The sequence below is a fragment of the Cariama cristata genome, unplaced genomic scaffold (assembly GCF_000690535.1).
Source record: "Cariama cristata isolate BGI_N322 unplaced genomic scaffold, ASM69053v1 scaffold5417, whole genome shotgun sequence".
In the NCBI taxonomy this organism is placed as follows: domain Eukaryota; kingdom Metazoa; phylum Chordata; class Aves; order Cariamiformes; family Cariamidae; genus Cariama; species Cariama cristata.
The window spans coordinates 81,361-108,135 of NW_009628223.1; the positions used below are offsets into that span (position 1 = coordinate 81,361).

General features: G+C 40.7%; 1 protein-coding gene across 1 annotated transcript in view; it reads left to right on the forward strand.

Moving 5' to 3' along the window:
* Positions 1-26,775, forward strand: part of LOC104165153 (engulfment and cell motility protein 1-like) — a gene marked incomplete at its 3' end in the record, with an annotated part of 63,382 nt that overhangs the window by 34,340 nt on the left and 2,267 nt on the right. The window contains exons 5-7 of the mRNA XM_009704714.1: positions 3,173-3,342; positions 15,057-15,092; positions 22,735-22,834. Of these exons, the coding sequence (XP_009703016.1) occupies positions 3,173-3,342; positions 15,057-15,092; positions 22,735-22,834 (306 nt within the window). The remainder of the gene's footprint in view (positions 1-3,172; positions 3,343-15,056; positions 15,093-22,734; positions 22,835-26,775) is intronic.

The following is a 26,775-nucleotide window of genomic DNA, read 5'->3' on the forward strand; positions in this document are numbered from 1 at the left end:
CGATAGTAGAAGGAGCAAGGTTTTCTGGATGCGGTGTCTTGCAAAACTTGTTTAATGTAGGAAAAGTACAGCTATGTAGAAAGTTTGCTGATGGGGCATTAGCGTTGGCATGGTCAGAGAAAGCCTATGATGTTAGTAAGCTTTCTTTTAGGTGCTTAAAACAGGGCTGAACCACTTTTGCGTCAGAGAGACATTGCTTTATAGATTTTTGTACTCTGTAGAGGGGACCAAGCTGTCTCTGATCTAAGATTATGTTTTGATTTTAGTGTGGTGGATTTCAAAGCTCTCACCCTAAGATTATGTTTTGGTTTTAGTGTGGTGGATTTCAAAGCTCTCACTGACTTCAGAGGGAAAAGGATTAACGTTATCTCTGTCGATAGGTTGGTCCCGCTCATGCTGCTGTTCTGCAGTGTGGGTGAGCTGTTAATGCGCACCCCTGTACTGGTGCTCTCGGGTTTGGTGGGAGGTGGGGATAGCTCTTTCCCTGCTTGATATTGATTCAGGTGTGATGGAAGTCTAACTGGGACGGCAGCAGCAGCTCACCAGCCCCAGGTGTTTATGCCGGGGACTGCAATCTCTCCTCAAGAGGAAGGGTGAACTTGGCCATTAATAATCTGTTGTCAGTGAGTACGAAGATGAGGCACTGTTTGCACAGCAGTTGTGAAGTGAAGGGGTTTGGGGGAGGGCGTTCTCCAGGCTCTGCTTAAATGTTCGTTCTTGCTTGCCACGGTGCTACGCAGGCAATTACAGTCCCCATCTGTTTGGCCGCAGCTCTGCTGCCCAAGTTCTGCCCGCTCAGATTTACTGGTTGAGCTGCTCAGTCACACTGAACCGGGTGTTTTGTTCATCTTTCCTATTTGTTTCGTTTTCACTGAGTCCAGGAACTTTCAGAGGACCTGCTTCCCGTGGAAGGCTGGAAGAACTGTATCCTTCCATAGGCAGAGAGTGGCGGTGGTACCTTCCTAGAAGTATGGCAGGTGGAAGAAGGCATGTGCACAGATCTTAATGAGCTTAAGGTTAAATTTGAGCAACCATTTCCCAAGCCAGGGGAATGCAACTGCCATGGCGACACGGAAGATTTTCTGAAGTATTTCTTTTCTGAGATGGGCAGGAATTCAGATGTTCCATGTATTCTGAGAAAGAGTAGTGTTTTGAGGATGCTTTGCATCTCTGAGTCTTCCTGAGTTGTTACAGTGGGGAGTCCGGAGTAGAAACAGCTCAGTGAAGGAGGTCGTTTGGTGAAGTAGGAGTTGGCTGGTGAACTTCTGGTTCAGGTAACAATAGTGGTTGCTCTGGATTTTTGTCGCTGGTTGTACAAGAGTACTTTAGCAAAAGTTCCTACACCCGCTATGACAAAGGGAAGGGGTTGGAGGAAGTATTCTGTGGTTATCCGGGAAGTGGGAAGTTAGTGGGGTCTATTTTTATTTCTTCCATAGGCTTTGGCAAATGATTTAGCCTGCCAACTGCTTAAGTTTGGGAGAATATTCTTTTAGTACCATTTGGACGGACATTGCCCTTATGGAGAGACTGTGTAAACCACTGTTTCCCCATTACGACTCAAACCTATTGATAGAATGGGTAATTTAGGGCGGCAGAAAGACCTTTTGGATGACAGGATTCTGCCTTTTTATAGATCACGTAACCACTATGGCTGCACCACCCCATGCTTAAGGCATAGAAGAGCTCAGGACTAAAGATATTCTGTTTCTTTTCAACGCTGCCTTAACTGAAGGTGGTAACTACGGTCACGAGCGTAACTAGAAGTTTTTTCCTCCTTGTACATGCTCCTCACCAGATAGGTTCTGGCCAAAGGCTGATTGGAGACTGTGCATTCATTTTTCTTTATAAAAAATGGGAAGTAGCAAACCTTGCTGATCTTGGAGGATATTGGGACATTTTATTTATTAATGTTGGTGAGGCAATCAAAGTTGTGGAGGTAGGAAGCTGTATCTGTAACAACACGGTGGTTTTTTTTTTTCCTGTGTTCCCTGTTTAAATGTTCGCTTGCACTAAAAATGTCTACTATCTCAGAATCTTGATGGGCAGAGATGACCATCTCTGTGAAGAGTGTATTCATTACTTGAAGAGAAAAGGAATTGTCTGTCAGCACAGCCTTTTATTCTGTTTTTCTTCTGCAGCTGAGAAAGAATAAGCATAATCTCAGAAAATAGCTCTCAGCAGAATTTACCATTAATATGGTTTCCTAATGACACATAGCCTCTCATTCACCTTTCATTCAGTGCAGGTAAGAAGTGAATTTTAGGAAATAAAATTTTGCAAGTATCTGCATATAGTGAGGAGGATTCTTTTTCTAAGAAAAGTGTTGGCTGGCTGGCTAGCTATTAACGGAAGCTTTTGGCTATTGTGTTCCAGTACGTGAAAGCGTCAAACTGAAAACGTGAGATGTATTTTAAAGTATTTTTATGGCTAAAGAGAGAGACCATTTAATATGCACTATTTAAATATCTCTTTAGCTTTTTATCATCAGTGTTCATTTTGGATTTCACTGTCTCATCCTGTATTTGGAGCATTAATGGGCAGAATAGCCTAGTGTATGTGGATATTGAACTTGCATAAAGATGCATGAGTGATAATATCATAGTATTATGTGGGAAATAATTATTCCTATGTTCCGTGTAAGTGAGTATGTGAGTTGGGAACAAAAGGGAGAGGGGGAGGAAGGAGCAGAAGGCCTGAAGTTGGTCTCTGCTGATACAACCGGATTAGGACAGTATATGGTCGTTGTTGTTAAAGGTCATGAGAACTGTGTAAACTGAGTTGACAGGAAAAAAAGTGCTACCATTATTATACTGAGATTGTCTGATGCAATTTGTTTTATTTTCCTTTCTACTTTTATTGATGTGACACGTAAGCTCTTCAAGCCAAAGGCTGTCTTTTCTAATGCTTACATTTTGCCTGAGACAATGGGATATCTATCTATTGCTCAGCTAATGATTCTGCAAAAATCCAAATAATTATAGGTAATAATGGAGTCGTACATGAGTAGTAATACCTGTATTTGTATGTGAACTACTTAATAATTTCTGAGCATGCAAGTGTTACGTATCATTAATATTAAACTTGGCCATTGTCCTGCTTGCGCTAACGTTTTGTTCGTTACTGCCATTGTAACGGAAGGTTTTTTGTTTTATATGTTTTGTTTCTCTCTTAGGCTCAAAATGCACAGCAGCTCCATGAGAGGATCCAGTCTTCTAGTATGGATGCAAAGTTAGAAGCACTGAAAGACTTAGCCAACTACTCACGAGATGTTACATTTGCCCAAGAATTTATAAACCTAGATGGCATTTCCCTCCTAACACAAATGGTTGAAAGCGGCACAGAGTAAGTATTCTGCTTAAACTCTGACGTTCTGCCTGTATGGGGTGCTTTCATGCTCACTCTCCGAGTGCCTGAACTATTTCTGGGTACAACTTCTAAGATTATATAAAATAAAACATCTGAAGAGTTTTGGGCTGCTAGGGTAGTATATCCATTATCAGTGAGAATATTTTTTCGTTTCCCCTGACAATGGGCTAGTGGGGATTAGGTGTGAGCAAAGTAGGAAGTCACAAGTACTCTCTGTGCCATAAAGTTTTGGGGAGAATGTGGTCCTAGTTTCTTCTCTACCCATTGGAATTTAGATAAATCTTTGGTAGTATATTTAAAGGCTGATATCCAAGCGATGTCGTCTGAAAACTGTGTGTTTTAAATTTTGTGTTACTGGGAACATGAAGAGCAAAACCCGGTGCTTGCTTTATTTCCATTTTTATTGTTTTAATTCTGGCTGGGGTTTTCCAAATGACAGTGGCTTTTTGACATGAAATTGAAAGCTGATCTCTGAAAATACAGTTATTCTTTATTAGAACATCTTACTAATTTTCACCATTGGTGAAGTTCAGGACCATGGTCCTGAGTAAGTGTCTATTGGCTTAATGTTCAGGGCACTACAGAAAAGTATCAACTGGATTGTTGCACTATTAAATTATGTTCTAACATTTACTATTTCAAGTAGGCTTTTGGTTTCAAGTGAGAGTTTTAGTGCTTTACAGTCAGTGTTAACCTCTACTGCACATGAAGAAATCAACAATACCCACACCCTTTCCTGAGAGAAAGAAAATGCTGTGGAAGTAGATTTCTGATTCATTGGGGGTGTTCAGTCTTGTGGACCAGACCTCAGAAGTAAATTGCTGAAATGAGTCCAGGTCCCCTCACAAATGTGCTGGTGTTCTCTTGGATTCAAGAAAGTAAATAGTATTAGGGGGGTAAAGCAGAAGTAGTAAGTGGGCTTTGAAATGGAAAACAAATTATCTCTGATGGTCCCACACAAGATACACTAGGGATTTTCTACAGAAGAATTAAGTACTATTTAGAATCCAGTAGTCTTTAGATTGGGAAATGTAGAAGCAGGCTCTCGAAGATCCCCGTCTGTTATGTGGTCAATGGTTTATTGGACTTTGAATCCCTGTTGCCTAACTGCAGCTATATACTGGCTTTCCAATAGTTCATGGTTTCATCTTTGGTGTTTTGGGGTTATGGTCTTTATTTTTTGCAGTGATGTGGTCTGTGGCATATATTATGCCACTTTAAAAAAAAAAAAAAAAGCAAGCTTCCAGTTATCAAGTTAGTCAGCTTGACTTACGTTCATATAATATTTGTTGTTTAGAGACCAAATTAAATTTAAAACCAAAGACAGGTTTAAGGTGACGTAAACATATGCACACAGTTATTGTACTAATTTAAAAATATGCTGAATGGGCAGGCTCACATATGCCTATGAAGATCAGAACATGAGCAAAGTAAAAGTCACTGCCTCTGTAGTTTATCATGAATTTATTTAAGTTAAATGGTTTGACTTACTCGACTGTAGAAGGTATTTAAACTGAAGCACTTTATTTTCTGTTGAAACAGACAGGGAACGTTCACGTGTTTTACAAGAAGTTCTTTGAGCTGCATCAAGGCTAAAGCAAGTGCCCTCCTCACCCTTCAGATGTGTTTGTACCACTGTTTTGTAGCTGTGGGATGGACCAAGCTGTAGCAGACTGATCTGGTTTAAAAATAACTATTTGGGAGGGAAACTACTTAAGCCAGCACCGCTGTTGAAAGAACTGCTCAGCAAATTACACCCTAGTAGTAATTCCTGGCTGAGGGTGTAAGTTTTCAAACCACACAGCAGGCTTGTAGACTGGACATATGAGCAGAGTCTATTGCTTTTTTTTTTTTTTTTTTTTTTTTGCATTTGGAGGGATTTCAGATTTTTATTTTTAGCCGGTGTAATTTATCACCGAAGATGCATTGATCGATCTACCTGTCTAATCTATTTATCAGTGTTTCTGCCTGTGGGGAGAAACGCTATCTAGTTTGGGCATTGAACAAAGACTCAGACTGTAAGAGTTTCCAGCAGCTTCATGTGCTGATGAGCTCTCACCACTCGCTGCGGTCTTTCTCGTGTTCAGCAGCCTAGACGTTCTGCAGCTTCTGAGGGGTCTGCAGGTCAGGTTTTTCCAAGTCTGGTTTTGTGAAGGGAGTTGTAAAGCAAGGACATCTGTGCTATGCTGTACATTTCCTTCTGCTTTTATACTGTGCATCACTGACTGCTAAGTGTGTATTTAACAGAACTTCAGATTTAATGAAAGGAGAAAATCCTGATATACACAGACGCAGCAACCTAAGCCTGCCATGATGCTGCTGTTTTCCTTTCTCGTCCGACTTCAAGTTATTGATCCTGTCCTCCCACTTCAGGGTCTGTCACTCATTGCTATTTCAGCATGCTAAGCCAACAGACAAACTACTTCCTCCAAAGAAGCATTGTTTTGGTTTGGTTTTTGACTTTATTATTATAGCAAAACAGATTCCTAAAATGGCCTGTGAGCGAACAAAGTGTGTGTGGGAGGTGAAGACGGGTAATATAGGGAGGAGAGAGTGGGACGAGGACAGGCAGCCATTTGAGTGCCCTAGGCTGTCAAGGAATAGCAACAGGAGTCAGTCAATTGTCCTCTTCTGTTCTCTGTTCCTGTTTTTGCTTGGACTCTCTGCAGTACCGTTAATAAGAGGCCCCGCAAGATGCTCGCTTGAACAGTCAAAGCAAGCTGAAGGCGTCCTTGCCATCAGCTCCCGCCCTGGGCTGGGCGCCCTCGGCAGTGTGACCTTGTGGGCTGTGCTGCTGACCAAGTCACCAACATGCTTCAAACCAAAAAGCTCTTTTCTCTCCTTTTTCCCCTGCCCCAGTACCTGCCACTTTCTTTTCCCCAATGGTATTTTTAATTCTGATCACTTCAGTGTCCATGGGCAGACCTACCCAAACAATTATATCAGCATTACAAAGTGTGGGGAGATTGACAGTATTAGGGGAGGAATGAACAGGCAGAAACTTCAGGGAAGGGCAGAAACTTCTTTGGTGGCCCAGCTTTAGAAGGCAATATATTTTGTAAAGAGACTTTTAAGGTATATCTTCCCTGTGGAGTTACCTTACCCACATTTGAGTTACTGTTGCTGAGCCAGCCTTGCTTGAATGAGGCTGTGGCTCAACCACGCAGCTGAGGGAACCCTAATGGCTTGGTGCTGCTGAGTGGTGGTCCAGCTCCTTGCCCTCTTTGCCCATTCCTCGTGTGCCAACCCCAGCTCTTCAGCCCAGTCCTGCTTCCTTCCTGGAACTCGTTCTGGTGTCTGGATGCTCACAAAGCCAATCCAGCTTGTTAACTTGGTTGCAAAGTATCCACTTCTGTTTTGCAGAGTTAATTTTCTGCTCAGTTTGGGACTTGAGGAAGCGGTCTGAGTGGATGCCAAAAAGGTCTCTGCTGTCATATTGCAACCCGGAGACTGGGACTATGACTCCGAGGGGTTGGAGGGGATGGGACGTACCCCACGGGGCAGCTGCTGCAGCTCTGCAAGGAGCCCCTCTGCGTGCCTGGAGGTTAATGCAGCCGAGGACAGCCCAGGCTGAGTGATGCCTCTCTGTTCACAGTGTGGTGCAGCTGTGCTAGAAATCGATGAATTTTGTTAAGTCAAGCTTTATTCTCTATTTTCCCCAAAGGGGCCGACAGCGCTCATTAAAAGTACCGTCATGCTCAGTGTAACGTTGCTCTGAGGTTTTCGTTGCGCGTGGAACTCATGTTAGGGGCAACTCTTAAGTTATAATTTGAGTGTGTAATTAAGTTTTAGTGGGCAGCCTCTGGAAAGCAAGACTCCAGCTTTTTATATAACTTTCACCGAGGAAAAGGCCTATGATTTATTTATAGTTGGCTTTATTTATTGTGCTGCTTACTCATTATTTCAGTGAAGCTGATGGCTGTAAAAATACAGTGATCAGAAGAAGAGAATGTAACTGCCTGGGTTTCTAGTTACCTCTGCTTCATTTTGCTGGTGATGAAAAGAAGTAGTAATATAAAAAGTTTTCAAGAGCTAACAGTGTTTCCTAGTTAATTTTCCATATGGTATATTCCTGAATATTGAAAAAAATTAGAATGCATTAGAGAATAGCCTTTCCAGTTTCTTGCTGTTAATATAGCTTGAAAAATAACAAATTGAGAGAGGTTTTTTTTTAATTTTGCATGTGTTTTCCAAAGTGGTTTTAATACTGTGTGTAGCTACCATACTTTGGGCCAGATCTCCGTGAGCGCATGCTGCTTAGAGTGAATGAACTGTAGCCATGGTGTGTGTTGGGACAGTCACAGGGGGTGGTGGTAGGCAGGTTGTGGGGTGCGTGGGGCCCTAGTGAAGCTGGGAGTGCATCTTGTCAGTGTGAATATATTTATATCGGTAGAGATGCAACATGTCTTAGAAACTGTCCAAATGTATCTCAATCCTGTTGATTGAGATGGCTCATCTTTGTTTTTCCTTCAGGCTCATTCTTGCTTCCAGAACATGTTAGGAGTCTCTTATTAACTGAAGAAAAAAAAAAAGGAATAAAAAACTTGGGTTTATGTTTATTTTTATGGTTCGGGTGACCTATAAATTCTAGCAGAGACTGCAAGACAAGTTAGGTCATGAAGAACAAGTAAATGCTGATTCTATTTTATAATTATCCATGATGTCCAGGGATTTCTCAGACTCTGTGCATCTGTATTACCAAAGAGGGGAGTGGCTGGGCGCGTACAGTTATTTTCCTTTTCAGAGACTTTTCAGAAAGATATTTCCATAGCACTTCTAATGCTAATTTTTTTTTTGTCTGAAGCCCGGTTTGTGCTTGGTTTAGGGAAGCTGAATATGCAGTCCATCTGGTTGGATGTCCAGACAGTGTAAAAGGGAAGGGTAAGGGGGTGCTGCTTCTGTTCCCCGCAAGACTGCAATGCCCTAAAATGAGGCAGGAGAGCAATGCTAGAAGGCCCTAGTTACCACCATGACTGATGAAAAACGTGTTCAGGAACCAAACTGGAAGAAGCGGTCGTGTCTCCTTACTACACCATCTGAGATAACATAGTTCGCTTGTTAAGAGCTGTATTCTATAGTCTAGCCTAGAATTAATATTTCAGAAAATCATTGCTATATGGATAGTCTTTCTGATGTAGCAGAAGACTGGTAAAAATGTGGGTTTTTTTTCCCTTAATGTATTGGAAGAGTTGTGTGACTGGGATAGACTCTCAGCCTTCCTTAAAAGGAAAAAAAAAACCACCCCTCGTAGTCCCTTTTAAAGCAAGAAAAGGAAAATGTAAGTCACAAGCCATAAATGTTGAAAGACCGAAGAGTTAATAAAAGGAATCTAAATTTATTTTTGTCATTATCAGTAATAATAATCATCTCATGACTGTGAGGAAAAGGAGGAAGGCCTATGCAGAATTTTCAGTATTTTTTTTTTTAATTGACGTTATCATGGTCTCTGTCATTTGGCTGAAATAACATGTGTCTTTTGCCAAAAAACTGAGACTATGCTAAGCCTAGCTGTCTTGACAGTAACGAGAATTGTTTCTGCTGCTGTTGAGAGGGTTGTTCTTCAGAGGTCTGCTTCATCAATGTGGCCGTGCTGGGCAGCTTTATTATAGTACAGCCGTGGCACAGGAGCATGCTAGTTGATGCTGCTCGGACACGATTGCAGATAGCCTGGTTTTAATTTTAAGGGAGTTGTAATTGCTTAGTGCAGAGATTGGGGAGAAAAACTTGCTTGAAATTGAGTTGGTGGTTAAATTTTGTCATCTTCCTATTGGAAATAATAAATGCAGCTAGATCAGGTTCATATAACCTTCTAAATAAATATGTATTTGTATGGTTTTTAACTCTCAACTAAGAGGAGTCTTCTGTTGGACACATGCAGTTGCAGAGCTGGCTGCTGTACAGCTGGAAGTCTCCGAGATGGCAATTGTGCATGCTTTAAGGACAAATTGTATTGTTCAGTGAAATTCTAGCTCTTGGCTTGACTTACAGAGATAATACTGTATGCCAGCCCAGTGGAAAACTGAAGACAGATTGGTTTGGAGTTATTCTGACTTTAACATGCTTTTCGGGACAGTTGCTCACATACCTGCTAATGGTTTTTTCCACCCCAGTCTGATGAGTATTTCAGCAGGGCTGTCAGAACACTTAAGCAGCCTTTGCTCACAGCCACTTACTCCTGCCCTACCTCATCTGAAGAGTTACGCCAGTCCTGTTTGTAGCAAGCTGGACTGGAAAACTGATGTAGATTATTAAAAGTGACAATAAAGACTACTTTTAATACAGTATTCCTTAACTCAATTCAGTTCCCTGATTGAGCTCACAGCATTGCCCCAGAAAACAGTTGTGCACGCACAACTCACTGGGTAAATGGAAAATGAATTTTCAGGAGATACGAACAATGCTCAGCTAGTAGATCTTTGCCACTAAACAAAGTAGTCCCTTTGCCCCCTTCCTGGCTACTGGCCAGTGTAGTACCCGCTCCCTCTCTCGGTCAGCTCCAAGGCTCATCTGACTCCTCAGGGATCCAACTCGGTTTGCTAATCCGGCAGAAAATAAGCCAGCCAGTGGAGGGAGGAAAATAATTTGTGTTTTTGACAGCACTGGGCTGTTAGGCAGGCTCAGCCATTCCTGTGAAGCTTCACCTGGGAGCATAGATTACTTAATCTGACATTGCTGCCAAAATCAATTCTTGTCCAACAGGGGTTTTATGCAATCTTCATTTCTTAGTGCTTCTGTAATGTCGGGAGAGAGTGACTCTTGTCTATGAGGCAAAAATCCAAAAGAGTGTATAAAATCAGGTAATCCTGTTACAGCACTGTGGCGATGGTAATGGCCAGAGAATGGGACGGGGCTGCAGCCTCATCTTTCAGTGCAGTTCCCATAAAGGATGAAAATGAGGTAGGTTTTCTTTGTGAGGTGGCTTTTTTTGTTGGTTTATTTTTTCTCCTGCTTGCTCTATTTTGGGTTTGTTTCCCCATCAATCTTCAGGCTGATTCCGCCCTCCCTCTCAGCACACAGAAATACAATTTCTTATATATCCTTTACATATGCATAGCACACACTGTATGTTTTAGATAAAAGCCTCATCTGAAGATTAAACCATCAAAGATCACATCTTTGGAGAGAAGAGGGGGAGATTTGCTGCTCGTTACATTCCTCCCATCCTAACTGCTTTTTCTCCAGGGTTGTTTTTCTTGCTTTCCCTGTGCTTAAGAATATTAGCATTTAAATGACCTCTGCTAAGTGGTGATATCAACACCTTGTTGACAGGAACGGGGAAGAGGAGAGGCGACAGTTTTACTGAGTTTTGTTTGGCAACCACTTCTGTAAAATGTGATAAAAAGAGTAATTCCAGCAGTGGATTTATATTTCCAAATGCTCTTCAGAGTACCAAGCTGGACAAAACTAATTTTTTTTTTATCTCCATACAAAAGTGTAGTATTGGAGGAACCAGCAAAAATAAAGAGAAGAGCTTAAAACCTCCACTGCTGCAACTTTCCAGGATGTTTTTGTGTCTTGGACTGCGGTGGCTGTGGGATATTGTGGTGGCTGTAAGGAGCGGGAGCGCTGCTGCGTGACTTAATGGTCATTTTGCACATTGCATCCAAAGAATTTGTTTCCACCTCCTGGCCAGAGTGTTTCCCAGACTTCATTTATATGTGATAGCCACACCTGATGCAGACAGAAGCCAGCAATATGCACTCCTGTGTATTTGTCTGTCTTCTAAGCACTACCTGTTATCCAGAATGTGGGCTATCCTTGCGTTTGCCTGAAAAGCAGTAGCCAAATACGATTTAATGTGGTTAGCAGGTTGCTCATCCCATCAGTTTTTCTGTAGAGAGGAAGTTTTTGTGAACATCTTCCACCTTTGCTAATGATGGCCCTCTCTGAGGCCATACTACATGAAAAGCATTTATCCCCAGTGGTATTTTTATCCTGCTCTGCACATCTTTACACAGTGCAGGCTCAGAACCGTTGGTTGCGGTGAAGTGGGTGTGACTGGTTCAGCTCTTGGCATCGTCCCCGCTGGCTTCCACAATGGGACAAGGTTTTAGTTGTTTTCCCCAGTGCAGACAAGCCCTTACTGCGCACTCCGTGGTACCCCAGCTGGGATTCAGAGTTGGGGCATCTTTGGTCCTTGCACAGCGGTTTTTGCACATGAACAGATAGGAATTGATCTGGTCGGATCCTTGCCAAGCTGGTCTTGCTGGAGGCTGTTCCTGACGTAACCTGCAGTATTTGAGCAAGTATTGAGAGTCTGTCTGGCTTGGGGAAATCCAAAGGGAAGTGGTGCTGCTCGGGATTCAGTTGGAAATGTATCACAGAGTTCCTTTGAGGCCAAACAGGGAACGTATTATGGTAGCAAAATGTCTAAACCAGTAACTTGTTGTTAGTGTTTATTTTGCATTATGCTGGCATTTGTTTTGAGATTTCTCCCTGTGTAAAAATTGCTGTCTGTTTTTGTCTTTCACCACTACAGTATCTGAACCTTTCACAGACGCTATTTAATTTACCCTCACAACGTTTGTCTTTCGGCCGTGGTTTTGTTCCCATCTGTGCAAGAGCAATTGAGGGATGGTTTCTAAAAACAAAAAAGATCTAAGTATTGAGCTAATTACAGTGTCTAGATCAGCAAAGGCTTTCAGCATTTTTGACCATACCTGTGGTAACTCATGCAGAGAGCGTTTTACAGAACTGTCTGGTTGCTACCGTGGAGTCAGCCCTCTAGAAGAAACAACAGTGTTATGTATATCTAGAGAGAGGAAAGCTGATGGACGTGGCAGACTTTGCTTGTTCCTTTCCATGCTGACTTGCTGGAAGAGTTCGCCTGGCTACTCCTTCAGTGGTAACTTCAGCATAATCTCCGAGTGAACACAAGAGGAACTTCTGCCCGTGCCAGGTCCTTCTGTATTAGGTTTTTGGTTCGATGATGGGTTGAAAATAACATGTGCTCCTTTAGATAACAGCCTCCACCTGTTCAGTGGTAAATGTCTGTCTATAGTCATCCTGTACCATGTTGCTGCAACATTTGATGTCCTAGATTGATTGCTGCTCTTATCACACTTTCCAAAGCAACAGAAATTAGTAGAAATTGTTTGGTCTAATACAATAGTTATCTTTCCTCTCAAGTCAAATTTGCTGTCTTTGTATTGCTTCACCAGAAAAGTCCTATATGATTCAATTATTTCTCCATATTGTTCTAAAATTTTTTCTTGTACATTGCACATCTTCTGACCTCAAGTTAACTAATTGCCAGTTAACTCAAGATGGGTAAGAGTTCTGTAAATGCTAAGAGAGTTGCTGTCTAAATGTTTTGTTCCAGGACTCAGATATTTGTTCTTTAATCCTTGGGCTCAGTCATGGAGAAAATGCACCTGATTACAGCCTGTTGTGAAAAATCTCTGGCAAAACTGAGTCTGCCCTTTGAAGTGCTACCAGTTTGCAAACACCACACTGGTTTCTCTTTGATGTCGGACAGACACAGCACCAATTTCAGGTTTACTTGGTGCTTAGCTAAAGCCAGCACCTGGATGAAAAGCAACGGTTTTAAAAACTGGACTCAGAAGGATGCTATGAAGTTTTGCTGGCACGTGCTGCATAAGGTTGCTTGGATCCACGCACATCTGGGAGATGGCAAAACCCATTGGTGGTGGTCTGGGTTTAGCAGAGTCTGCTGCAGCAAGGAAGCTCCCCGTTTGCAGAAGCACAGGAATGACATTCTGCTGAAGTTGAGAACTCCTGCTGTGGGAAATGCTTTGAACTTTTCTGCTCCTAAAAGCATGTTGAGGATAATTTTCTCCCCGTTTTAAGGCTGTCTGATCATCAGGATGCTTTTTGTTTACTCGTTACTACTGGCTGCATAGATAGCTGTTATAGCATAGAAGAACCAAAGCCATGAAAATCCAAGAACAAAATCTTGTGATTTTTCTAGCTTGAGCCGGTGGATACACAGTAAACTGTGCCATCATTATCTTCAGGCATCAATATTGCAGCTCACAGCTAGCAATGAAGGATTTCAAACCACTGTTCCTGTGATGTACTCCCTGTGTTTTCTCTCGTGATGGTTACACAAACCAGCCCAAAAGCTGCCCTACCTGAGACTGGTCTTTCTTCCAAAGAGTCTGTACAGGGACTCACGCAGTCTCTGTAGAAAGCACAATACTGCTTAGGCGTAAATAGCATGTAAAATGCGAGGTGGGACAAGTTACAGCTGTACCAAAAGGAAAATAAATAAACACAATCTAGCTGAGTTTGGCAGTTGGAGAGCTTGGAGTCCTAGAGCTGTTGTGGGCTGCAGGGCAGGGCAGCAAGTGCGAAGGGGACGGGGGGCAGGAGGAACCTCTTTGTTCTCCTTTAGGACAGTTTCCTGCCCAGTATGGAGCTGCAGCCAACCCTCTGAAATAAAACTGTGAAAATAGTTTGAGGAGACACAAGAAGGGATTAAGCAGGAGATGGATGCTACTTTTTTTTTTTAAGTGGTGTTTTATAAAGAAGTTATTTATCTTGGATGCCATTTTTACCATTGATAGTCTCTTTCTTCAGCTTGCTCAGCAGTTCTGAAGCCAGTTATTAGCAGGAGGATGACTTGCAGATCGTGATTAGTGGGCTACAGCTTTCAAATGCACTTATTGGCGCTCCCAACCCCTCGTAATATTTGGCTCCCAGTTTACTGAACGTAGTAATATCATGCCGTAGATTCTGGCTCACTGAAGAGACACAACAGTGTACATTTTGGGGAGGGGGGGGAAATAGGAAATGCCCAAATAAAAAAACGCATGGGGTACATTAAACCTCTTGCTGCAACTAGCAACCAAATGTTTTGGGATCTACTAGGAAAGCTGAAGGTTGGGTGTGTAGCTTGGCCTCTTAGAGTCTGAATCAATAAGTGATGTTCTTAAGCAGGTCATTGTCCTTCTCAAGCGGATTGATTCAGCACCTTGGGTCTAGGCACGTCCATCGGTTGTGTGAATTTTAAGAGCAAAAGAGCTATGAGTGAGCCTACATGTTCTGTTGGAATAAGATTACTGGACTGTATTTATGTGCCATGGAGCTAGTGCAAGATGGTTTTGAGTTGTTGAGTAAATGCGACTCAGTGGTTAAAAACCCATTTTGAAGTCAAAAAAAACCCTTGTCCCTGACTTCAGAAGGTCAGGATTTTGGTCTGTGTTGGCCCTAGCTACACAACAACTTTCAGCCATGCTGACATCAGTATTAGTGATGGAGACTGTAAGTAAATAAAAGAGTTTTTCAGACAACGGACTGCACATCATAGCAATGAGACAGAAAATGTTTAATGGGTAAACCTTTATTGTTTTGTACTAAAGGCTTCTTTTACACAAATATTTAACTAATTTAAGATACCTAGACATGCTTTAATGGTCAAGAGAAACAGGCTTTAGAGAAATCTGATATATTTCCTCTATTAACTGTCTTTTCTGCTTTTTTCCTAACAGAAGTTAACACAAGTATTCTGAATAAATATTTGAAATTAACTTTGAATGTTCTTTACCAGTTACTGAACTGTTTCTGTTCACAGGAAGTTGTTAGTAATTTACTGCCTCTTAGTGTGCGTCTGTCTGAATTTTATGAATCAAGTATGGATGTGTGTGTGTGAGGCTGTGTATGTGTAGGTAAATAGAGTCCAGATGTTTTAAAGTGTGTCTCCTCACGTGCAAGTTTTAATTTTGCAGACGATATCAGAAATTGCAGAAGATAATGAAGCCCTGGTAAGAACCTGATTAGATCATCACCTTGCACACTACCTTTTCTTTTGCATGACTGAGTTCAGGCCCTTGCGCTAATCTTTATACGTAAATACAACTGTGCTTATTCATTCGGCAAGCCTTCAGCCTTCTCTGCTTTCTGCTCTTTGATGCCTGTTAAAAGTTTCTGATGAAGCCTTTTTTTGCTTTGCTTGTGGAATGAGTGCTTCGTTTCTGTAACTTCTGCGGGGGCTTCTGCTATTTCCAAAGTAAGGCTTTTGTTTTGTTTCCCACCTTCCCCCAATTCCTCTCTTACATTTGTCTGGCTTATATGGTTGATAGTAGGCAATTTCAATTGCTGATGTTGGTGAGATGGAAGTAAGAGTCATTGTGCCAGTTTGAATTCCTATTGTTTGCTGGTCCCAGGTAATGCTAATTGTTGCAGATAACTGCATAAAGAGAAACTGTAATATGGTGAAGGGCCTTATATCAGAAAGTTCAGAAGCATGCTTGTGTCCCTGATGATTTTGAATGGAACTCTTCTGTGTGCTTCAAGTTAAGCACAGGCTTCATAGGCTTTGATAAATTGGGACCCCAAGAGATACTCTAATGCCTTGATTGGCTTGCAAGTTTGACATCTCAAGTATAGCTAAAACCCAAGGAAGCAAAAAAATAATTAATTAGCTGTATGTCTATCACTGAGAGCTTGGTGTGGTTTATCGTGCAGGAAATGCAGCTCCCCATCTGAATCCATGCTAAATCATACTTTCACAAGTACGCTGTAAACCAAGTTCTGCAACATTTTAAAATCAGTGCATCATAAATAAATTAGTAAGAATAAATTTGGCAGGAAACTTAAATCCTTCCTCTATGTTTGCTTTTTTGACTTAACACAAAGTAACTTGTTTCATAATAGAAAAGTTTAGATACTGAGGAAAATGATTAAAATGGCATGAGGCTTTTGGAATTCTTGGCAGCATCACCCCTGCCGAGACAAGGTACCTCCTGTGCATTGAGGTGGTGGGTTTTTCCTCGCTGCTGTGAAAATAGTTCTTTGTGGAAGAATAGTTATGCTCCTTCAGCATCTCTCTGCTTCCAAATTCTGTTATCCTGTAGGCTTCTCTTCGTTAAATTACATGATTGTCCTCAAAACAGTACTAAAATACTGACTTATGGTTGCATTGCACCCTGGTTTTAGGACCTGATCATACTGATGATCAGAATTAATTTTCTTGCTTCAATTTAGTTTTGTTTACTCATGGGAACATGGCATTACCCGCTTTAAGAGGATTCTTATTGATCAGTGTAGCTATAGCACATCAGTGGATACGGTAGTAAAGAAAATGTATGTGATGAGTTTATTCTAAATTTGGAAGGTAAATGCTGCTTGTAGAAACTTCAGTTTACATTGGGACACACAGTTTAATATATTGATTTCTATCAGTAGTACATTAAATAATACCATTAAAATAACACAAATTCCTGAGTTTAGGACTTGTGCTAAAAAAGATACCAGAACCATTGGTCAGGACGTGAAGCCAATAGTTCTGGAAGCTGGCCTGTTTGTACATTTTGAGGGTAAATAGTATGCACTAGTGCCCTATGCGTGTAGTTATCGAACATCCTGACTATTTTTCACCCATGTGTTAATGCGAAAAGGTCCGATGAAACAAGAACTATAAAAAACCCCCACAAACCCTCAGAGCTTGATGCAATGAAATAAACTAAATTTTAAAACTTTGCAGCCTCCACCTTGCTGTCGTCTTGACTAAAGAAACTTGGAGAAACCAAATACTAATTAAAAAAAGTTGGTTTTGATTTACAGGATAACATATTTCATAAAGTGCCAGTATTTCATTTTATCTCTGGTAGGTTGCACATGCTAGCCCAATTTAGTTAGAACCTGATTTTCACAGAAAGGCCTTGTTTAATAGCTTTCTCCACTGAAGGAAGTTCCTCTTCTAAAATGTGGGTTTCTTTTTCCCTGTCTTTTCAGTTTTAGGGGTTCCCATTTTGTTTTGGGATTTTATTTATCCCATATTGACTAATACTTGGATTTAAAAAAAAAGTCCCCATGAAACAGCTCTATTAATTGACCTTTGCATTGCAGTACTGAATTGTAGTCAAACCATGCTGATCGGAGAGTGATGTTTTTCCTGAGTAGTTAGTTATTCCTGGTCTTTTAAGAAAAGCTGGTCCGTTTAAGGAAATCAGCTCGAAATGAGCAAACCCAGGAGTTTAAAAGATGGGAAGTAAGAGAAAAGGTAATCCGAATCACATCTTCACAACGAACCAGTGTGTAATACGTCCTCTGGGTGAGTTTCCCCTGCAGAGAAATGCTTAATGGACCTCAAAGTGGATTTCGTCATACTCCATAATAAGAGTATCTACACCTGGAGTTATTCAAGAATAGTTACAGTTCTGTTTAAAATTCGCAGCTTGTTTTCTTTAATCAGAGTTAATTTTCAAGCTTAGAGAAGCCCTGGTACCAGGGGTACAAAGCTATTTCAGGTTTTTGGAATGCAAGCGGTTTAAACTCAGTAGGGCTGATCCCTTGTAATGAACGCTGTGAAATTGTACCGCAAAGAAATATTTCAGTGGAGCTTGGCACGATGCAAAAAAAAAAAAAACCCACCAAACAAAAAAACTGTATCAGTTGCAGTTAAGTGTATTTTCTGTAATCATCTAGAAAAATAGGGGCAGCTACCTGGCAGATTGTTCAGTCATTTTCAGCTGTACTGAGTACCAAGTAGGTGTGAATTGCTCCTATTTTGATTTGGTGTTGGCTTAGCTTCACCCTTGGGAAAGGTTACTTGAAGAAACAAGGCGGGGTAGAAGCAATGAAGAGGAGCCATAGCAATAAAAAAGGTACTTGTTCCCGCTGTGCTTGCACAGCATCCTCCTGCATCATCAGTCTTCGGTTTAGACTTGGGTTCTTGCCCCCATGGCTTTTCCAGAGCTCTTGTCCTCTGATGATTAGATACATTCTGCTCCCCAGTTTAAATTTATTCATGGCCATTTATCCTTGACAACTCTAACTTAAAAAGCTGTTCTTACTCTTTGATGTTGACCTCAGTGATGTCAGGCCTTTCAGCTGCCCAGTGTTGGGCTGTGAGCACAGTTGCTGAATGATAAGGGACTTAAAGTTAACCGCTTCCTTAACTCCTGCGTTTGGTAGTAGGCTGCCACTCTCTTATTGCCTCCTGCCCAGTTAAAATTGTTTCTTTGCTGCCTTCCCTCTGCACATTTAGAGATCAGCTTTGGTTCTGTTTTGTCCATGAAAAATGGTTTCTGTAAAGACGTACAGTCTTTGCCTTCGAGTCCTAATGGGCTGGTGGCTGTATCCTACTTGTGACAGACAAGCAACAGTTAATTTCCAGGTTGTCCTATGCAACTTTTATCATATAAAACATGAGATAGTCTACCTAGCTTCATAGAAACTTATATTGCTGCTTTTTTTGTTACCTGATGACAGCTGAACCTGACTAATTATCTGGATTTAAGGAGTCATTTGAATAACTGAGTATTTTTCCCTTCTCAATAGCAATAAAATGTTCATTTTGGTATGTGTGTTAAACATGGATTGAGTTTGGTTTTTTTTTTTCCCAAAAACGTCTAGGGGATTTGAGTGCTCAAGTCCCATTAATTTATTTTGATAAGAAATCCAAATTGCTTTAGGCATCTTTCAAAATATCAGACATAGTTCTGTATATACACCTCTGAGGATTGCTTAGCACACGTGATAAAAAAGATGGTTTAGCATGTAGAAATGGTACTAGGAAGGCAGGTGAGAGACAGGTGTGGTGGTCAGGGTCACATGCACATTCCTGTCATTTTTATTTTTAGGAAAGAAAAGCTAATATCAAAATACGTGGGTTTTTTTCTTCACAGTTTCTTAAGGTAACAATGTAGAAAATTCTTAGGAACGTAAATTAACAGACTTTGACTTGATATTTCTCTAAATCCTAGAGATGTGAAATGCGACTCTTGACTTCAGTCAGGTTTGCCGGCGGGGTTGAGGTGCAGAGGCTGTGGGTCAGAGCACGGCCGGCCGCGCTGGGACAGCCGATGGCATTGCAGACCACAGCTTTCTGCTGCTTCAGAGGCTTTTGCCGAGAGCTGCTGAGGATGAGGAGGTGCTTCGTGACCAGCTCGCCCATCCTCGCAGTGGTGGTTAGAAGAGGGGAGTCAGAGAGCAGAGAACGGGGACACTTCACCAGTTGTCCCAGTGTAAGGTGTCCCCAGCTGAGAGCCAGAGCCCTGGACAGCGTTCAGGAGGGACGGCACAAATTGCTTGCCTGAGACCATAGATCATTAAAGTGTCAGCGTTAGTGAGAGATGAAATTGCAATTACACAGTGCATCTTCCTGGTCATTTTTCTCCTCTTGCTGCAATGACACACATTAAAAAGCACCTTCGTCAGGAATTACCTTCAAACTATGAAGTCATTTTGGCAGAGCAGCAAGGGTCTGATATTTACAGAAGTGTCGTGCTTTGTGCTGTGGATTAGTCTAAAAAGATTTTACGAAGAAGGAGGCCCCATTATTTTTTTTTTGACTTTTTCGGAAGTATGACGAGAACACTCACTGAGATTTTGAGTTAAACAGCCCCTACCACGTATTTTCTAAGAATACTACTTTTATGAATCAGCTTTGATCCCCTTGGTATTTCTAGCATCTATTCTGTTTGCCACTCTTAATAGTATGAGTGCATCCGTGCATGTGTGTGTCGAAATTAATTGCTTGGAAGTCTCTTTCTACCTATCTGCTTGTGTTTAAACATACAACAATGAAACGCCACCACTCCCTTCCCCCTCCAGATACTTTAATCCTTATCTTGCTCTAGTTACCCTGGAGATTGCTTTCATCTCTAGCTGTGCTGTCCCTAATCCTTATCCTTTAAGCCTGGCTTTTGACTTTTGCAATGCCACTTAGTGTATACATGTGTGTGCAGGTGCATATGTATAGCTATATGTTTAAAAAATACATACTCTGTATGTGTGGTGCTGCTTAATATATAGAGTTGGAGTATTTCTTGCTGCTTGATTAGTCCCAGTGTAGCATCTCCTCACTCCCGTCAATTATTTGAAGCAGTATCACTGGAGTGACACCTGGGGAGGTGTCTGGTCATTTTAAGTCAAAAAGTACTTTCACCTTCTGGACCCCAAACGGTTGTATTGTTGTCACATCTACTAAAACCAGGTTTATATGTTAATACCAGTATTTTCAGCTTCATTAACCTACTTTCCCCTCCAAAGCTGTGGAGAAGGCTGGATTAATTGGCTGGATTAATCAGTAGTTTTGGTGAGAAGAATAAATAAGACCGTTGAATTCAGGTTGGCTTAATTCCTTTACATTCCAGCCACTGCTATTCTGAAGGTGAATATCCTTATGCAGGTTTAATACAGTTTAAGTAATCCCTCTAAACTATACCCATTGTTAATGGGGATTAGCTTTCATATACAATTAGTTTATAGAAGAGTATTTGTGTACTAAATACAGGTTAAATGACTAAATTTTTAAACACTATATGAGAAAATCTAGAGGAGATACATCATCTGCTTAGTTTAATGGTGGGAGAGATATTTTTATCTACTTTTCAAACTATATAGCCTATCTTTTTGTAATTTTTTTTTTATTTGGATCTAATTTAGCCTAGCTTCTTAAAATACTAGATTTCCATATATTTGTGGAAGTATGCTGTCATGAAGATGCATAAGAATTTGGTGCAAATTTTTAGAAGGAAGCCTTTCCTAGGGGTGCTGTTCTATTTGTGGGTTCATAAATACCCATTTTATGCAAAAGAAACGGACTGGGGAAAATTACAGGACTGGAACTGATTAAATTTCCTGCAGAGTCTTATTGTCGTCTTGTTATGAAATCCTTGGTTATTTGGAATGCTAATGATGACATTTTAAGTCTAATTTAATTCTTAAAAGATTTGCAATATTAAAAACCAAGCAAACAAAACCAACCTCCCTACCCCCTACAAGAAAACAAAAGTCTTCCATGTCACGTATTTGCTGAACAAAATATTCCTTGCAGAGTTGCAGGGAATTTTTTTAAAGACAGTGTATTTTTCTTGTTTGCTCTTTGGTGTAGTTTTTTTTCATTTTGTCATAAATAATCAAAGCCTCTGTGGAAGAGAAGAGAAAGGTGTGTTTTGGTTTTTTTAACTCACAAAATTTCAAGAATGGCAAATTTATTTTTAGTGGAGGGCATCTGTGGAGGTTTGGTGAACAAGAGCTCCTTTCTTAAATGAAGGGGCCACTAAAGGCTGCATTTCACCATCAGAAATCCCTAAATGGCAGATTATATCAAATCCAGTAAACTGGCTATTGGAGCTGCTTCATCAAAACAGATTTTCTGCCTTATTCCTCTGTACTGCTGTAAATGGCTACCATCTGAGTGGATGTTCACTTATTTGTGTTGGGTTGGTGCAGGATAGTAGGAGAGCAAATCGCAGCGTAAGGATTACCAATTACATTGCTTAACTAGAGCCTTAGTATTAGACTCAGGTTTTCAACGTACTGAGCACTGCCGTTCCAATCTGACAGAGATTGTTGTGTTGTTTTTTTTTTTTAATTTTATCTTTTTATTAGGTAAGCTGTTGCATTAAAATCACTGGGACTATTCATGCTGTTTAACTTGATTGTATGCTTATGCTTGTGACTGGCTCAGTGGCAGAGTACCTTGCAGGCGGTTTGGCATGCCCTTAAAGGTAATACGCTGCTTCGTTTCGGGCTCTGTGCACTGCTGCTTGGATGAAGTAGTTACCTCGTTGAACGGCTTCGTTGAAATCAGTACGGCTGCTGCCTCTTCGGTGCCCTGACTGTGTATAGACGTGAAGCTAATCTTTAAAAGCTGGTTTTTTAACATGGAAAGTGCCTGTGCAGCTGGTCAGGTTAGAGCATATTGTTTCTGTTGAGTTTAAACTCATTTTGAATTCAGTTGAGTTCATACAAAGATGCATTGAATCTCAAATTTACAGGTGTAAAATGCGGTGGAGTGGCCTGCAAACCTTAAACGATTTGAGCTGCATGCTTGGATAAACTATGGGAACTTTGCAATTGCCGTGACGTGGTTGCCTGTAGATAAACAAAAGGAGATGCATCTTCAGGTTCAAAGGAAAAAATCGAGGCATTAACTATTGGAAAATTGCTGCTCAATATATGATCTCTTCTGGTGCATTTTTAAAATCTATTTGCTTCCTTGTAAGAGAAGGAACAAACAATCCACTAACTTTCTGCCAGTCTGCTTGATGCAGAGGTACCAGAACGTGGCACCTCTGACCTTCAGTAAGGAGCATTTCCATAAGTTGCTAAGAAAAAGCTCACTTCTTTTCGTCTGTTAGATCTAAAACTCCAAATTTATAAAAGAAGTTTGATTTGGACGATCTGATTTCCTTGAGCACTGTGTGTGGTGTTCTCCTGGGGATTAGTTCTTCTCTTACAAAATTGCTTTCTTCCAGGTGACTGTTCCTGATGTCCATGCTAAATTGTTTTGGAGACTATCTGTTGCACGGCCTCTCTTGCTCTTCTGCTACCTCCTAGTCCATAATTGGCTTCATTTTCCTGCCTTTCTGAAAGCTTCCTGCTGCTTTATTCCCTTGGTCGTTGTCCTGCTGCATCACTGGTAAATGTTGTCATGACTCCTGTCTCTTGCAGCTTTGGAGATATGTTGTCCTTTACACTGACTGCATTTGTTGAGCTGATGGATCATGGGATTGTATCGTGGGATACATTCTCTGTGGCATTCATTAAAAAGGTAAATTTGTAATCAATGCTATCTGTTCTATATCAGTTTAAATTTTTGAGGTGAGTCGTGGTTTCGTTTCCCCCCCAGGTACGTTATTTAAGTCATTGGACAAAAAGGTACGTGAAAATGAGATTAAAGTGCTATTTCAAACTATAAATATTTGTAGTTGCAAGATCTGGCCCAACTTTTGTGGAAATCAATGGGAATGAAATGGAATCGACACTCTATTAGGCTTATTACACAAGAAATTGCTTGCTCAGTTACAGTGTGACCTCCCTTTAACCATGCAGTTAAAGCAAAAATTAGTATTTTGATTTAATGTAAATTGGGTAATACCATATTTCTTGAAACAAAAACAGCACTGAAATGTGTCCTCGGGGGGTATGGGAGGAAGAGAAATGAGTTAGTTTACAAACTGAAATTAAAGTGCTATCTACTGAGTTTATCACGTCAAACTCTGCCCCCCCTGAATCTTGCAGCTGAGTTCTGTGGTTTTTGAAACAGATCTTTCCATGATTTGCAACACTTTTTTCTTTTCTAACGTGTAGGAGATGCACAAAAGCAGCAGAAACCCGGGAGTACTCTTTAAGTACAGAGATTTAACAGACTTCAGAAAAAAGCTGTTGTTACTGATTTAAGTCTTTTCATTTACTGTGGGGGGAAAAAAACCAAACCCCACACTTCTTTACAAAGAATTTTCAAACCAGATTGAACTCAGAATTTATCTGAAGTTAAAGTGCATTTGTACAGGTTCAAAAGGTATCAGAGTTACTTCACTAAAATTATGTCAGAAGCAGTAATGGAAAGAATATATAACCTGTGGCAAAGGTATCTTCATTTTAACAGAGTGTGTCAGAACAAAGACTATTAATTTAACTTTGGTTAGAAAATTGCTACCAGCAAAGTATAAATTTACTTTTGTTGCCAAAAGTGAAAGAAGAAGAAATTATGAAAAGAGCATTAGATATTAAAACTGAGTTTTGGTCATTAAAAATGAAGGATGTTATTTGTAAGAAAAATTAGTATAATTGATCTGGGTTTTGGACTGTCTTTTTTTGTAAGTCTTGCAATCTAGATCATCATCATCATCATCTATCTTTTCATGGCAAAGAAGATAGTACAACTGTTTTTTAGCTGACTTCATGAGATACAAGGTCAAGCCCAGAATGCCTTATTTGCTAGGGGAGCCTACTGAGAAGTGTATGAAGAAATGCTAAAATGAGTTTAAATCAATCGATTTTGTTAGTGACTCAGAACGACTGTCTTTGACCTTATCAAGGTCTTTTGCCCTGTGGGTTGTATAGTAACTACAGAAGAAAGCGTGGTGTGCACCCCTGTTAACGGCTCATCTCTTCTGTCTGCCACTTCCATGGGTTTCCCTGGACAGTGACCCCATTTAAAAACCAAAAGTATTCTCACCTATGAAAACCAAAACTGGCGAGTAGAAACCAAAAGCGAAACTGGCGGACAAGAAAGGGACCAAGGAGAAGAATGGGACAGTTAGAAGAGAAACAGAAGGACAAAGAATGACCAAAATAGAGGGAAGAGGCACGGGGGTGTCCTGCCGTGCCCCGCAGCTGGGAGCCAGAGCAGCAGAGCCCTCCATGGGGCGCAGGGGGCAAGGGGCACACCTAAAGGAGCACCTTCGGGCCATGTCTGTCTGGCAGCAATCTACGGCTTGATTCTCACTTCCTTCTCTGACCTTGGCTTTTGACAGGCCACTTGAGGTTTGCTGACGGGCTTGCTCACGTCCTTGACAGGATGGATAAGGGAGCTGATAAGTTTCTGCTGGCAGAGGGGGAATCAAGTGCTTCTGCCCTTTGAAGCTGTCTCTCATGTTAAGTTGGAATGGGGTGGAATTAATCTGAACTTTTTTCTTGAATAGTTTTCCACCTTAAAAGGTAGAAGCTGGAGGAGACATCAAGGGGAACGTTGAACTGCTTCTAATGAGTGTTAAGTTGGAATGGGGTGGAATTAATCCGAACTTTTTTCTTGAATAGTTTTCCAACTTAAAAGGTAGAAACTGGAGGAGACGTCAAGGGGAACGTTGAACTGCTTCTAATGACTAACTGCTTGGCGTTGAATGCAGTCGCCCTCCCATCCTTTAGGTACCTAAAGACTGCTATTCCAGCTGCTGCAAATAAGAATTGACACTTTCAAGGAGAGCTTTATTCCTTAAGGGAAAATAGCATACTCTGAAAAAAAACTTCCTGATCATACGCAAGATTCTCTCAAGACCTGTTACTTGCTTATAACAATAAAGTTTATTTCCAGCTACTATAGTTGCCTAAAGGATTTGGATGCCCAGTTCTTAAAAATTGTCATGGTAATTGGATATCAAAATACACTATACAAATTTGGTACTCCCATCTTTAGTTCCTACAGGAGGAGAAATAAACTTTGTAGTATTGGTTGAAATAGTTAAAAATACCTCTTAGAATTATTTATATAATTGCTGTTTCATAACTGTGTGATGCAGAGTCTTAACCTTGATGAATTGTTTACTCTGCCTTCTAAGATGTACTGTGCAGGAAGAGAGGGTGGCAGCAGGGAAGGTATCTGTGTCTCACAACTGTCAGTTGGTTTTTTCTGTAGTCAAGTGCAACTCAAGTTCCTTACTTGAAAATGAGATGCATACTTTAAAATTTTACTATGCATTAGGACTTAACAGAGAACAAAACTTTGTCAGATATTTCTGTACATTTCTGGCATCAAAATGGTCCAAACAAATACTCAATGAACATGCCACTGCTCAGAAAATCAGATCTGTTTCTTTCCCTGTTCTTTCCCTGTGTGGTTTTTGTTAGTGGCACGGTTTATTTTGGGTTTTGTTTGTTTTGGTTTTTTTTATTTTTATTTTTTAACTTTTGAATTCTCCCCTGTGCTTTAAGAGATGCTGAAACAGGAAGAGAACTCGGGTGCTGTAGTTTAATTTGCTACAGATTTCTCATCTACCCTCACTTTATCTGTTTAGCTTCTGTTTCAACAGAGCGCTGGGCTGAACATGTGAAGGCGTTCTGATTCCTAATTGCCCTTGAAATTGATAGGAGGTTAAGCACCCAGCCGCTTCTTTTGCGTGTGGCTATATATGTTCCAATAGGACTACACAGATATTAAGATCACAGTTATTTTACTGAACAAATAGTTTTATCCTTAGTGAGACACACCCATGCAACAGGTTTTCATGTAAAAGTGCAAAGCAATGAAGTTGCTTATTTCTGGAGGAGAAGTTGTATTTGTGTGAGCTTGCATTATTTTTATCATCAGAAGTTTTGATAAAAGACTACAGGGTTATTTTTGGATGTTGAAAGCCCTCCCTGCGCATGGCGCTCAATAAGCAGAGAAGGGTAAATAACACAAATTTGAACTCCTATTGATTCTTGTCTCTTTTCAAAAAGGGTCTTTTTTTTTTTTTTTTTTTTTCTTCACATCCAGAACTTAAAGTATGGTAGTAGAATTTCTTTTTAATCTAATTGTGCTCCCTCTGGAACTGGCATGCCTTATTTATCCAGGGTAGACAAGCCTATTATTTCTGGCCAGACTTCATGCTTCAGCAGGGCGGTTATGAATATACATAGCTTGACATGCAAGTTACCTAGCAGATGTTTTGCATGGATGTGCACTGTGCTATGTCTTAGCTTTTTAAACACACAAGCCAGCTTCATACCTAGGGTTTGTATTTATGATTAAAATACATTACAGTCCAGGATCTGAAGAATAAATATGTCTAAGGCAGCCTTTCCTAGACTGAGGTTTCAGTTATCTATACTGCTACATTTCTGCGGGCTCCTGATACGAATATGTTATATCTCAGTGAAGCATTTACACTGCCACTTCAGATATCATGGGAAGGAGCTGCTGCACCAAGAATAATTCATACATATCAGGGCTTCTAAAGAGGTTGGTGACAGCAGTCTGACGAGTTGGGACACAGTCTGGACATACTGTAT